The following is a 15,517-nucleotide window of genomic DNA, read 5'->3' as shown; positions in this document are numbered from 1 at the left end:
GGAGGGGCAGAGAGAGAAAGGGAGACACAGAATCTGAAGAAGGCTCCAGGCTCCAAGCTGTTAGCAGAGAGCCTGACACAGGGCTTGAACCCACAAACCGTGAGATCCTGACCTGAGCTGAAGTTAGATACTCAACTAACTGAGCCACCCAGGTGCCCCTGAAGTGTACACTTTATAAGGGTGAACTTCTAGTATATGAATTTTCTCTAAATAAAGTTTTTTTTAAGTTTATTTATTTTGAGAGAGAGATAGAGAGCATATGCAAGTGGGGAGGGGCAGAGAAAGAGGGAGACAGATAATACCAAGCAGGCTCCAAGCTGAGTTCATTATAGGGCTCGAACTCCCCAATCCTGAGATGGTGACCTGAGCTAAATGACCTGAGGTGAAGTCAGACACTTAACTGACTAAGCCATCCAGGGATCCCAAAGCTATGTTTTGTTTTGTTTTGTAGTCAGTTTAACCAGAGAGTCATGATAAAAATATAACATGCATATCTTAAACGTTTTGTTTTAGCCTAAATCAACTGTATACCCATTTGCCAATCTACTGAGAAGGCCCATGGCCTTTTCTTTGCACAAGGTCTGCTGATTAGAGTTTTGTGTTGCATTTTTTTGCATAAACTATACCTCTAAACCATCAGCAAAGATTTCCTAAGATTTCATTCCTTTAAGAGGAAAACAACTTAAAGCACTTTTGAAGCTGTCTGAGTACACATTTCTCTTTTATAATCTTTATTGTTATACATTCAAACAACTCACTGTTTGGGGGTCTTTACAGAATATTAAACATTAGATTTGAAAGAATGAAATTTATTTCCACACTATTTCATTGCTTTACATACTATTAATTATGAAAGCACAATAACAAGTAAAACTGGCATAAACAGGTTTGGGAACAAACACCGGTAACTCACTGTCAGATTGTACTGATAGGAGAAGTAGACAGATTCAATCAGAGGAGTTTCCTAACCAGTAGCATGGTGTGGGAATTAGCAGTTTATGATTTCCAAAGGAAATAGAATGAGTTCATTGGTTAGAGTTTAAGTGTAGGTAGACTAAGAGAGCGACTACTATACCTCTACATTTTAATTATCTTACTATGTGTCTCCATCATAGAGACCTAGAGCATTCTGGGGGCAGAGATAGTGCCTTGCTGTCAGAGGAACCTTTTGAGAAATCCCTAAAAGTTCTTCTATCACCATAGAAATCTTTAGTCTTCTTGCAAGAACAAGTGAAATTCTGAAAAACTGTAAACAGTTGTTTTTAAGCCATTTACATTAATTCATGGGTCCTTCAAGAAAAGTAAATATAATATTGCAAATTTCCTTAAGAGCGTGTATTAGTTTCCTAAGGTTGCCATAACAAATTACCGCAAACTGGATAGCTAAAAGCAACAAAAATATATTCTCTCATAGTTAAGGAAGCAGAAGTCCCAAATCTAGGTGTTCTCACGACCATGTTTCCTTCAACGTGTCTCATTTTCCTTGCCTCTTCCGGCTTTTGGTAGCTCCAGGTGTTTTGTTCCTTGGCTTGGGGCTGTGTGTCTCAAGCCTTCTGTGGTCTTCTTAATGTGTGTCTGAATCTCAAATCTCCCTCTACCTTTCTGCTGTCAGAATGCTTGTGTGGAAATAATGACCAACCATATGAGAACAAGCAAAGATTATTTATGCAGAGTTTGCTATGCCAAGGAAGTCAGCAGCATCACTTGTGTGTTGGCAAAGTAGGAAAGCTTTATGGTGGAAAAAAAAGGAAATCTTCAGGTATCCCCTGATTAGAGGCATTTGGCATAAGGAAGCTGTAAGTGAGGTAACTAGAAGCAAGGCATCCTATGTGATTGGTTTAGTGTGCATATTTGGCTTTCTCTGATTGATCCCAAGATGGAAGTGGGGACAAAAGTTAGGAAAGCTGCCAGTTATTCAGCAAACACTGGTCATTTGGGGCCAGTTGTTACAGAAGTTTTTGTTTTACTTCTGGAGTTGTAATTAGAGATAGTGGTCTGGTTTCCTACAAGTGTGACTTATAGACAGTGGGATGTTCTCCTGGTCTGGTTACTGTAGAAGACAGGTTGGTTTCCTGAGTTGGTTGCTGCACGTTGTGGGTCAGAATTCTGTATTTATATATGGTCTGGCTACTGTTTGCGTAGTCAGTCTCTCACCTGTCACTGGATCTAGGGTCAATAAATCCAGGATGATCTCATCTCTAGATCCTTAACTACAACCACAAAAACCTTTTTCCAAATTAGTACATTCACAGGTTCTGGAGGTTAGGACACAGACCTATAGGTGTTGGGGCGGGGAGTACCATTCAACCCACAAGCTCCTCTTGGTTTAGGAATCATGCTTACTTGTAGGCAGATTAAAAAACAAAACAAAACAACAACAACAACAAAAACCTTGCTTCTTACTGTCCTGAATGAAACATGTAGGTAGGTTGTGACTGGATTTCATCACAGGCCTATCATTTCTATTTGAAACAGTTGCCTAGCCATCCCTTAAAGCTTGGATTCAAGCTGCTGATCGATCTTTGTATGTCTACACTTTAAAACAAGACATTTTGGGGGCTCCTGGGTGGCTTAGTCGGTTAAGCGTCCGACTTTCGCTCAGGTCATGATCTCGCGGTTCGTGGGTTCGAGCCCCGCGTCGGGCTCTGTGCTGACTGCCAGCTCAGAGCCTGGAGCCTGTTTCAGAGTCTGTATCTCCCTCTCTCTCTGACCCTCCCCTGCTCACGCTGTCTCTCTCTCTCTCCTAGAAATAAATAAAAAAATTTAAAAAAAAATAAAAAAAAACAAAACAAAAAAAACAAGACATTTTGGTAGTCCATTACTAGTGGAACATTCAGAGAAATCTCACCTTTGGTAGAAAGCTAGAAACAGTGTGGTTAATGTATTAATGTGGCCTGTATTGTCTTTGATAGGAAGTTAAGGAACACTACAAATTCTCTGGGGATTTTTTTGTTTGTTTTGTTTTTTGTTTTCAGCGTCCTGAAACCTTAATCTCATTGCCTAGTCAAAGAAGAGAGTAATGCCTACTCTTAGCAGATCCCAGCACACTGGCAGATAATAGGTATGAATACATTTTTAATGATCCAATTAATTAATTCCTTTGGATGATGTTATAACTTCTCTTGAAAACATGTGATTGAAAAGACTTAGTATACTCTTTTTTACCTGAAATATGTATATTCTTACTTGTTTGTGCAGTAGGTGACATTTTACCCACTATTATCTTTATTTGTTAGAATTGAACCACCCAGATCTGATTTCATCATGTTTATGACAAATATAGACCATAATTTAAAATTTGCTTGATTCCAGGGAACTCTTTGATCTCATCTTTCCCCAAGTTATTTTTTTAGCTTTCCTAGCTAAATATCAGCATTAGATATTAAACTCCTCCTCCCACTTAGAAAACAAAAATAGTTTCACACAAAAATGATCTTTCTGATAATATTTTCTATTTTCTGAAAAGTATCTATTCTAAAAGGGTAGTATGAATTACAAACTAACTGCCTAGCAAGTTCACATGACAACTTTTCCCATTCAGAATGAAAAGAAGTGCTTATGTGACACAGTATCACATATACAATTGCCTTCTCTTAGTGCTTCTAAGCTAAAAGCTCTCAAAAACTCAGAGGAGTTTGACAGTCTTGCTTTATTTTGCTCATTAACTTGGATGAGGTACCAGATAATGAGTTTCCCAAAGCTGGAGCCATGGCCTTTTAAAAATATCCCATGGGTCAAATGAGGGGCTTGCCTCTTCAATGAAAAAGAGATAATGCACAAATTATGGTTATCACAGTGCTTTAGTACGTGTTAAGTGCCTAATAATGTTAATTTGAATCCTAATTGTTTCAAATTCCATCCTTCCTACATGTTGGATGTGTGACTTTTGCCTAATTTCTTAATTTCTCCAAGTCTTAGTTTACTAATCTATAAAATATAGGTAAAAATAATATCTAGCTTATAGATTGCTATGAGGGAAAACAAAGATAATTCATGTAAAAAGCACTTAGAACAATGCCAGTTATTTATAAGTACTCAATAAATGTTGATTATAGTTAATATAGAAGAATGGTAGTTTATTATAGTATTTTTTATTACCTCGTTTTCTGTAAAGCTAATTTTTTAGTTGAAAGTATATTTTCTAAATGATTGTGTTTTATATGTAGTTTGAACATTTACTATCAAATACTGTCGATACTGTTTTTTTTTAAATCAGAGTCGCTTAATTTGTCTTTATATTCCTCAAAATACCTTACATAGTGTGTATACCCACATATATGGTTTGAATGAAAGAGTAATTGATACTGTCTAATCTCTAAACTCTTGTTTTCATTGATGTAAGGAGTTGTAATGAATCATCAGTAGATGGCAATAATTTTTTTTTATCTTTTGTCCATTCTACAATAGAGATCCAGAAAAAAAACTACAACTTTCCCAATTTTAAAGCACATATCCTTTCAGAAATAGTTGGTTTAAATAAATATCACCCAAGAGTTTTTCAATTTACGTTGCTTTAGAAATAGAGATCAAGAAGAACCAGTTACTTTTTATTATATGAATATACCAGTTATATACCAGTTTGTTTATTATATAAATCTAATGTTTTTCATTTTTCAAGATTTCTCCAACAGGCTTTTAGGGAATACAAAAGTGAGTAAGACACTGTATGTGTCTTCCTGGAGCTTATAGTCTAATGGAGAAATATGTATAAAATAATGGAAATAATAAGAATAAAAACTGTTAAGTAGCGGGAATTTGCTACATGTTGTCTTGCATTATTTCATTTAGTCCTCACAATAATCCTAACAAGACAGGTATTACTGTTGTTTCTGCTTTATAGATAAAGAATATGAGGCCCAGATTGGAAAGAATTTACATAATAAACTAGTAAGTGGTACAACCTGAATTCAAAGCTGGCTCTATCTTACTCTATGTACTAAACTGTCATCATGGTATAACAGAGATATAGAAACAATTGCACTAAAAAGAGGGAGGGATCATATCTACACAGAAAGATCAAGCAAGCCTTCTTAAGGAAAATGCCATCTGTGATGGAGTTGAAAGCTTGTGATGTGGACATGGTGGGCACAGTATTTTAGGAGCATTATTCTATCCGTAGAACAGGGTAAATTGGAATGAAGATAGACTACAAACAGACAGCTAGAAAGTGTCAGGCACCGTTTCAGGTCTCTACCTTTGTGGAGCTTATATTAGTAAAGGGAGATAGCAAAGAAACAAATGTATATAAAATATCAGTGGTGACAAATGCTATTAAGAAAAAGGAGGCAGGGTCAGAAAATGGAGAATGAAGAAGGGGAGGTCATGTTTTAAAGAAGGTTATCAGGGCAGCCTTCTCTACTAAGATAGTATTTGGAAGTGCTAAGTAGTGAGCAGAGTCCAATAGACTTTAAAAACAGAACCAATAGGTTTTGCTAAAAGAATTGCATGCATCGTGTAAGAGAAAAAAGTCAAGATTCTGGCTTGTCCTTTGGGTAGACAATTGAGGCAGAAGTCCTGGGCCACATACTTGGAAAATATCTTAAGGGATTTCCCAAAGGGCCTATGAAACATCAACAATGAACTCTTACTTATGATTACCTTGAGCAAGTCTTGTTGAATTGTTGTGTGTTCTACACTTTTTTAGAGAACTACTTGCTAATGTCTCCGGAGTTTTGGGCCTAAACAAGCAAAAAGCTTTTACTGAGGTGGAGGAGACTGTGAAGGAGGAGGTTTAGTGGTGGTGGTAGAGTGAACAGAGAAATACAGAGTTCAGTTTGGAATATATTAAGTTGAAACGTCTTCAAATCTATTTGAGATTTGAGTCTGGGGATCAAGAAGGATGTTCAAATTAGAGATATGAATAGGATAAAACCTGTAAGTGGATTTTAAGGCTATACAACTAGATGACATCACTTGAAGAGTGAGTATAGAAAACATACCTGAGGACTTAGCATTGGGACACTGACATAGATGAGGAAGCTGAGGAGGAACTAGCAAAGGAAACCCTAGACAGAGTCCATAATAATTACTTACTATGTATGTCAGGCTCTATGCTAAGCATGCTACACATATCACCTTATTATGACAGCCTTTTGAGGCTTTATAGATGAGGACCCTGATGATCAAAGAAGTTAAGTAATTTGCTCAAGGTCATAACAGCTAAAAAGCGGGAGAACCAAGTTACAAATACAGTTCAGTTTTCCTCCAAAGCTCTTTCATTTAACCATTGTGTTTTAATTCTAGGAACTAATGATGAAATATCCTTGTCATCTCTTTTGAGGTATAACCAATTTGCTTTCAGGATCTCCAGGATATATGACAAACACACACAAAAAAAAAGAAAAGTGAGAAATTATCAATATTGATTACTTTATAGACACAAAAGAGGGAAACCAAAAAGGGGGAAAGAGACACAGAATGTCAGGCAACAAAGAAATGAAGAGTCAAGGAGTTCCTGAAGAAGGTAATGAAGCAGTCTTAAGAAATAAATAAAAGATAGCACCAAAAAAGTAGTATGATAGGATGATTGTGTTAAAATTTATAGCCAAATAGAATGGAGGGAAACTTAAATTTCTCCCAGAAGGAACTTATATGATATTAAAAAAAGCATAACAACCTGGAAATACAGGCCTATAATGAAAATTCATCAACTATAATTGCTATATAGTTGTTATGGTAGCACAGTAATTATGTCTGTGTATAAGTGGTCTGGATAAAAAAGATGAGGACAATCAAAATATTTATACTATTCCATACAGGAACAGGTATAACATTACAGTAGGTGATTCTGAATTGCATAGTATTATTGCATTGATTTTGGTTTTGTTTATAGTCATAAAGGGAATATTACCAACCCTAAATCTACTTTATTTACAAGAAATATCACATTTTTCATGACTTCAAGTAAAGAAACACTAACTCTCTTTGAGTTATTACACTTAAATTTTTATTATGTACTTTATTCTTTGTCTAGCTCTGGCTAACCAAGACACATCTTCATTAACTGATGCTGTGGAGCAAGTTGCAAAGCAACAACAATCACAAACATCAGAGATAGAAAAAAACAAAAAAGTTCTGTTCCATTTGCAGGTAACCTATTTCATATAGTTTTTTAAATGAGTATTTACTGTCTTTAAAACTATATTAAATTATTAATAGGGAAGTTATTAAAGATACTTAATTTAGGGAGGCAATTTCTAAACTCCTATTTTTCATGTTTACTCCTTCTTGATTATTCTGTTATCCCTAAGTGAAGTCTATACAAGTAATCCAGTTTCATGGAGCATTTTACACACCCAATATACAATGATTCAGCAATGTCACTGCAACTGTAGTATGCACATAAAACCAAGTTTATCACATAGAATTATTTTAAATTCACTGCTATTTGATAGTTTTTCTAAAATGTTAAATTGAAGGAAGGTTAAGATTTTAAGGTAGTGTTTTTAAAGCCATGGCTTGTGAGTTATAGTTGTCAGTGAACATTTCAAGTTGGTAAGAAACATTTTTGTGTTCCTTATATTTCATAATATATTTGTAATTCCACCACAAGGAATCTGGAAGCCACAGCTGTGCTTGCTTTTTTTTTTTTTTTTTTTTAGCATTCAGCACAATTAGATAGTTATACTCTGTTAATATAGCTATAGAAGCAAAAACAGAAACAGTGCATTTACTCTCTGCTTTGTAAAGAGTAAATAATAAATATATTATGGACATGAAACGAATAGGCTCTAGAGCCCAGGTGCCTAGTTTGAAAGGCAAAAGTTGCCACCTTTAGCTCCATGGTTTAATTTCTTTGTGCTTCTGTTTTCCTATTTGTAAAATAGAGATAATGATGTGACCTAACTAGAAGTTTCATGAGGATTAAATGAATTAATATTTGTAAATATATGTAAAGTATCCTGCTGGGGCCTTGGTGGACAGTATAGAGCTGGCTTTCGATGTTGGCTTTAGGTATTAATTCATCTTTCATATGATGATAATAATTATACTATCATGGTAAGGTGGATATCTTATAAATAGCTGCTTTGCATTACTCACTTTTAGAAAAGAATACATTTTTTGCAAGAGACTATAATACAAAAATAACAATGTCTTAGCTTTTTATGAAGAAATTTTCTGTAAAACTTCTCAATTTTCAATGAGTTTCACAGATGTTATTTCACCTATAATGAGGGCTTGTTTTCTATTAAACATTTTGCCAAGCACTGTCCTCACTGTTAAGTTGCTCACCATCTATTTATGAGGGAGACAAATAATAAATAATAGTAGGGTAGTAATGTCAAGAATAGAGAGATGTTTAACACTGAAGAAGGAGTAATCACAAAGTCATTTTTCAGTTGAGTTTAAAAGAAGACAGCTGGAGGGATTCCTGGGTAACTCAGTCACTTGAGCATCCGACTCTTCGATTTTCGCTCAGGTCATTATCCCAGGGTTGTGCGATTGAGCCCCGTGTCAGTGCTGAGCATGGAACCTGTTTGGGATTCCCTCTCTCTCTCCCTCTGCCCCTGTTCCCTGCTTGTACTCTCTCTCTTTCTCAAATAAAATTAAAACGATTTTTTAAGTCTTAAAAAAAAAAAAAGAAGACAGTTGGAGGTCTTCTTGAACCTCCTTAGGTTCTACGGAGGATGGTATTCCAGACATCCAGACAAGATCCTAAGAAAATCCACAGAGGCATGAACTAGCATTAATACATTCATAGACCTACAGTTGACCCTTGAATAACAGGGTGTTAGGGGTGCCCACCCCTGGCCCAATTTAATCCACATATAACTTTGGACTCCTCAAAAACTTAACTATTAATAGTCTATTGTTGACTAGAAGGCTTACCAATAACATAATCTATTAACACGTATTTTGTAACTTATATGTATTAATTACTGTGTTCTTACAATAAAGTAAGCTAGAGAAAAAAAATGTCATTAACAAATCACAAGTGGGTTGCCTGGGTGGATCAGTCAGTTAAGCAACCGACTTCAGCTCAGGTCATGACCTTGCAGTCTGTGAGTTCAAGCCCTGCATTGACAGCACAGAGCCTGGAGCCTGCTTCAGGTTCTGTGTCTCCCTCTCTCTCTGCCCCTCCCATGCTCATACTCTGTCTCTCAATAATAAATAAACATTAAAAACTTTTTAAAAATCACAAGTGATCAGTGAAACCAAGAGTTTGTTTTTTGAAAGAATAAACAAAATTGATAAACCTCTAGCCAGGCTTTTCAAAAAGAAGAGAGAGGACCCAAATGGATTAAAAAAAAAAAAGGAAAATGGATTTATTACAACCAATCCCTCAGAAATACAAGAAATTATTAGGGAATACTATGACAAATTATACACCAACAAATTGAACATCCTGGAAGAAATAGACAAGTTCTCAAACACACTATCAAAACTCAAATGGGAAGAAATAGTAAATTTGAACAGACCCATAACTAGTGAAGAAATTGAATCAGTTATCAAAAATCTCCCAACAAATAAGAGACTGGGCCAGATGGCTTCCCTGGGGAATTCTACCAGACATTTAAAACAGAGTTAATAACCTATCTGTCTCAAGCTGTTCCAAAAACTAGAAATGGAAGGAAAACTTCTGGACTCATTCTATGAAGCCAGCATAACTTGGATTCCCAAACCATATAGAGACCCAGCAAAAATAAAGAGAACTACAAGCCAATATCCCTGATGAATATGGATGCAAAAATTCTCAACAATATACTAGCAAATCGAATTCAACAGCATGTAAAAAGAATTATTCACCATGATCAAGTGGGATTCATTGCCAGGTTGCAGGGCTGGTTCAATATTCGCAAATCAATGTGATACATCCCATTAACAAAAGAAAAAATAAGAACCAGATGATCTTGTCAATAGATGCAGAAAAAGCATTTGACAAACTATAGCATCCTTCCTTAATAAAAACTCTCAAGAAAGTCGGGATAGAAGGAACATACTTAAACATCATAAAAGCCATTTATGAAAAGCCCACAGCTAACATCATCCTCAATGGGAAAAAACTAGAGCTTTCTCCCTGAGATCAGGAACGTGACAGGGATATCAACTCTCACCATTGTTGTTTAACATAGTGTTGGAAGTCCTAGTATCAGAAATCAGACAACAAACTGAAATAAAAGGCATCAGAATTGGCAAAGATGAAGTCAAACTTTCACGTTTCGCAGACGACATGATACTCTACATGGAAAACTCAACAGACTCCACCAAAGGTCTGCTAGAACTGATCACCATGAATTCAGCAAAGTCACAGGGTAGAAAATCAATGTACAGCAATCAGTTGCATTTTTATATACCAATAATGAAGCAACAAAAAGAGAAATAAACTGATCCCATTCACAGTTGCACCAAGAACCATAAAATACCTAGGAATAAACCTAACCAAAGATATAAAAGATCTGTATGCTGAAAAGTATAGGAAGTTTATGAATGGAATTGAAGAAATGGAAAAACAAAGGAATAGAAAAACAGTCCATGTGCATGGATTGGAAAAATAAATATTGTTAAAATGTCAATACTACCCAAAGCAATCTACACATTCAATGCAATCCCAATCAAAATTGTTCCAGCATTATTCTCAAAGCTAGAACAAACAATCCTAAAATTTGTATGGAATCACAAAAGACCCTGAATAGCCAAAGTAATATTGAAGAAGAAAACCAAAAGAGGAGGCATCACCATCCCAGACTTTAGCCTATACTACAAAACTGTAATCATCAAGACAGTTTAGTATTGGTAAAAAAACAGACACATAGACCAATGAAATAGAATAGAGAATCCAGAATTGGACCCACACATGTATGGCCAAGTAATCTGACAAAGCAAGAAAGAGTATCCAATGGAAAAAAGACAATCTCTTTAGCAAATAGTGCTTGGAGAACTGGATAGTGACATGCCGAAGAATGAAACTGTAGCACTTTCTTACACCTTACACAAAAATGAACTCAAAATGGATGAAAGACCTAAATATGAGACAGGAAACCATCAAAACCATAGAGGAGGAAGTAGGCAACAACCTCTTTGACCTAACCTGCAGCAGTTTCTTTCTTTCTTTCTTTCTTTTTTTTTATATTTTTATTTATATCTAGGAGAGAGAGAGAGAGAGAGAGAGAGACACAGCGTGAGCAGGGGAGGGTCAGAGAGAGAGGGAGTCACAGACTGAAACAGGCTCCAGGCTCTGAGCTGGCAGTCAGCACAGAGCCCGACGCGGGGCTCGAACCCATGATCCGCGAGATCATGACCTAAGCGAAAGTCGGACGCTCAACCGACTAAGCCACCCAGGCGCCCCCCTGCAGCAGTTTCTTACTCGACACATCTCCAAAGGCAAGAAAAGCAAAAATGAACTATTGGAACCTCATCAAGATAAAAAGCTTCTTCACTGCAAAGGAAACAATCAACAAAACTCAAAAGCAACCAATGGAGTGGGAAAAGATAATTGCAAATGAATGTCGGATAAAGGGCTAGTATCCAAAATCTATAAGGAAATCACCAAACTCAAAAGTCAAAAAACAATACAGTGAAGAAATGGGCAGAAGACATGAACAGACACTTCTCCAAAGAAGACAGCCAGACAGCCAACAGACACATGAAATGATGCTCAATGTCACTCATCAAATACAAATGAAAACCACACTGAGATACTACCTTACACCAGTCAGAGTGGCTAAAATGAACAAATCAGGAGACTATACATGCTGGTGAGGATGTGGAGAAATGGAACCCTTTTACACTGTTGATGGGAATGCAAACTAGTGCAGCTGCTCTGGAAAACAGTATAGATATTCCTCAAAAAATTAAAAGTAAAACTACCCTATGACCCAGCCATTGCACTGCTAGGAATTTACCCAAGAGATATAGGAGTACTGATACATAGGGGCACATGTACCCCAATGTTTACAGCAGCACTTTCAACAATAGCCAAATCATGGAAAGAGCGTAAATGTCCATCAACTGACAAATGGATAAAGATGTGATTTATATATACAATGGGACACTACTTGGCAACAACAGAGAATGAAATCTGGCCATTTGCAGCAACATGGATGAAACTGGAGGGTATTATGCTAAGTGAAATAAGTTAGGCAGAGAAAGACAGATACCATATATTCTCACTCATTTGTGGATCTTGAGAAAATTAATAGAAGACCATGGGGGAGGGGGAGGGGAAAAAGTTACAGAGAAGAGGCAATCCATAAGAGACTCTTAAATACTGAGAACAAACTGAGGGATAATGGGGGGTGAGGGAGAGGGGAAAGTGGGTGATGGGCATTGAGGAGCGTACTTGTTGCGATGAGCACTGAGTGTTGTATGGAAACCAATTTGACAATTATATTAAAAAAAGAAAATCACAAGAAAAATACATTTCCAGTACTGTACTATATGCGTGTATGTATGTATATGTATGTGTATATAAAATAAATTTACATACATATAAATCTTCCTATAAGTGGGCCCACGCAGTGCAAATCTGTGTGGTTGAAGGGTCAACTGTACATGTAGTTTGGTGGCAGTATAGCATAGGGTGTCTTTTGAGACATGGTGGGAGATATATACTATGATAGGAAACCTGGATGTTATTCCACAGGTAGTGGGGAGGTTTTGATGGGCTTGCAAATAATTACATTTATATTTTAGAAAGAGAATTATAGACGCACAAGAAATACTTTTCATAATCCAACATCCATTCATGATAAAAACTCTCAGCAAATTAGGAGTAGAACTTCCTTAACCTAAAAAGGGGCATATACATCTATGTATGAATCCTACAGCCAACTTCATACCTAATGGCAAAAGACTGTTTCTCCCTGAAGATCAGGAACAAGGCCAGGATGTATGCTCTTACCACGTCTGTTCTTTCTATCGTACTGGTGGTTCAAACAAGTGCAATCATGAAAGAAAAACAAATAAAACACATCCATATCAGAAAGGAGGAAGTAAACCACTTTTCATCACAGCATGATTATCTTTAGAAAATCCTAAGGAATCTTTTTTTAAAAAACTAGATTAGAACTAATAGGTGAATTTATGAAGGTTGCAGGGTACAAGATTAATATATAAATATCAGTTGTTTTTCTATATATGAAAGAAACAACCAGAAATTAATATTTAAACAGCAATATCATTTACAGCAGCATTAACATTTACTTATAGGTAAATGTGACAAAATTTTTGTGTTATGAGCTGAATGTTTGTGTCCCCCCCCCCCCGCCCAAATTCATATGTTGTAGCCCTAACCCCCAATTGATTGTATCTGGAGATAGGGGCCTTTGAGATGTAAGGATACAGTGAGAGGGTGGCTGTCTGCAAGCCAGGAAGAGAGCTCTCACCAGAACCCAACCATGCTGACACACTTTCAGCCTTTAGAACCGTGAGAAATAAATGTCTGTTATTTAAGCCACTAAGTCTGTGGTATTTTATGATGGAAGCCCAAGCAGATTAAGACAATTTGTAAGACTGATATGCTGAAAACACTGATGAGAGAAATTAAGACCTAAATAAATTGAGAGATATACCATTTTCATGAGTATTGTTAACATGTCAGTTCTTTCCATTTTATCTATAGTTTAAAAGCAATTCTAATCAAAATCCTAGCAGGAATTTTTTTTTTTGGAGAAATTGACTGCAGATTCTAAAAGTCACATGAAAATGGAAAGGCCCTAGAATAGTCAAAACAATTTTGAAAAAGAAAAACAAAGTTTATATATTCCTCACTTAAAGATTTATTATAGAGCAATCAGGACAGTATGATATGGAATAAAGATAGACCTACAGATCCATTGAATAGAATAGAGTCGACAGAAATAGCCCCACAGGTATCAATTGATTTCAGAGGTGCTATTATGGATTAAATGTTTATGCTTACTCTACTGTGATGAAATTTGGAGGTGAAGCCTTTGGGAAGTAAGATTTGGGTGAGTTTATGAGACTGGTGCCTCTATAATAGAATTACTGTCTTTATAAGTAGAGAAGAGAGGGGCACCTGGGTGGCTCAGTCAGTTAAGCATTCAGCTTCAGCTCAGTTCATAACCTCCCAATTCATGAGTTAGAGCCCTGCATCAGGCTCTATGCTGACAGCTCAGACCTGGAGGCCACTTCGGATTCTCTGTCTCCCTCTCTCTCTGTCCTTCCCCCACTAGAACTCTGTCTTTCTCTCAAAAAAAAAAAAAAAAAACCTTAAAAAAATGTTTAAAAAAAAAGAAGAGGAAGAGAAGCCACATGAGGACACAGGAAGAAGGCAGCCATCTGCAAACCAGAGACAGGGTCATCATCAGGAACTGAATCTGCTGGCACTTTGATTTTCCAGAACTGTAGAAATAAATGCTTGTTGTTTAATCCATCTAATCTATTGCTGTTTTGTTTTGTTTTATAACAGCCAACCTCGCTAAGACAGGTGCAATGGAAATTCTTTAGAGAAAGGATAATCTTTCAACAATGATAAAGGACAGCCACATGCAAAAAAAGTGAACCTCAATGTTTACCTCCTACCACATAGAAAACTCAAAATGGATTAGCAGCCTAAGTGTAAGAATTAAAACTATAAAATGTCTAGGAGAAAACATAGGAGAAAAGTTTAGTGATACTGAGTTTGGTAAAGATGTCTTAAATAGGACACAAAAGTTTTTAAATTGGACTTCATCAGAACTATTTTCTAATTTCTACTTAAGAGACGTGTATAGAAATGGACATATGATATATTTTTTTGGAGCCCTGTGGACACTTGGATTGTCATAGACTGGGAAAATTATTTGAAAAGACATATGACAATGTGCTTGTGTTTACACTATATAAACAAATCCTACAACTCAAGAAGGCAAGCAACCCAATTAAAAAATGGACAAAATATTTGTCTAGTCATTTTATCAAAGAAGATATTACGAAAGACAAACAAATGAAAGGATGATATCATTCATCATTAAAGAAATGCAAATTTCAATCATAATGAGATACTACTCTTTACTGCTGGAGTGATTAAATTTAGAAAGACTGACCATACTAAATATTATAAGGAAGGTGCAAGAAATGGAAGAATTGGAACTCTCAGGTCCTGTTATTTAGGATGTAAAGACAACCACTTAAGAAACAGTTTACAGTTTCTTAAAGGTTAAGACATTTACTGTATAACTTAGCCATTCAACTTCTAGATATTTGTTTATCCAAGAGAAATGAAAGTTTATGCTCACTGAAAAACTGCATACAACACAAATACCCATCAGAACAAAGTGTGGTATACCCATTCAATGGAATGCTACTCAGCAATAAAAAGGAAGAGCAAGGGACACCTGGGTGGCTCAGTTGGTTGAGCGTCCGACTTCAGTGCAGGTCATGATCTAATGGCTCATGTATTGAAGCCCCATGTTGGGCTCTGTGTTGACATTTCAGAGCCTGGATCCTGCTTCAGATTCTGTGTTTCCCTCTTTCTCTGCCCCTGTCTTGCTCATGCTCTGTCTCTCTCTGTCTCTCAAAAATAAATAAACATTAAAAAAATTGTTTAAAGGAGCCAATGATATATACAACAATA

At 36.2% G+C, this 15,517-nt stretch overlaps 1 protein-coding gene across 10 annotated transcripts in view; it reads left to right on the top strand.

Moving 5' to 3' along the window:
• Positions 1 to 15,517, top strand: part of CCDC122 (coiled-coil domain containing 122) — a 71,905-nt gene that overhangs the window by 3,085 nt on the left and 53,303 nt on the right. For 7 of the 10 annotated variants that reach the window (XR_013338713.1, XR_013338714.1, XR_013338712.1 and 4 more), the window contains exons 2-4: positions 2,976 to 3,061; positions 6,302 to 6,463; positions 6,974 to 7,089. Coding sequence is in view for 7 of the 10 variants with exons in the window: in XM_077778760.1 (XP_077634886.1) it covers positions 6,418 to 6,463; positions 6,974 to 7,089 (162 nt within the window). In the remaining 3 variants the exon portion in view is untranslated. Of the gene's footprint in view, positions 1 to 2,975; positions 3,062 to 4,840; positions 4,888 to 6,301; positions 6,464 to 6,973; positions 7,090 to 14,371; positions 14,521 to 15,517 lie in introns of all 10 variants that reach the window. The other 3 variants (XM_077778761.1, XM_077778762.1, XM_077778757.1) reach the window with 3 other exon arrangements.

This window comes from Crocuta crocuta, unplaced genomic scaffold, assembly GCF_008692635.1.
Source record: "Crocuta crocuta isolate KB4526 unplaced genomic scaffold, BGI_CrCroc_1.0 scaffold586, whole genome shotgun sequence".
In the NCBI taxonomy this organism is placed as follows: Eukaryota; Metazoa; Chordata; class Mammalia; order Carnivora; family Hyaenidae; genus Crocuta; species Crocuta crocuta.
Note: the sequence above shows the minus strand (reverse complement) of the source record. Positions and strands in the feature narration are given on the sequence as shown.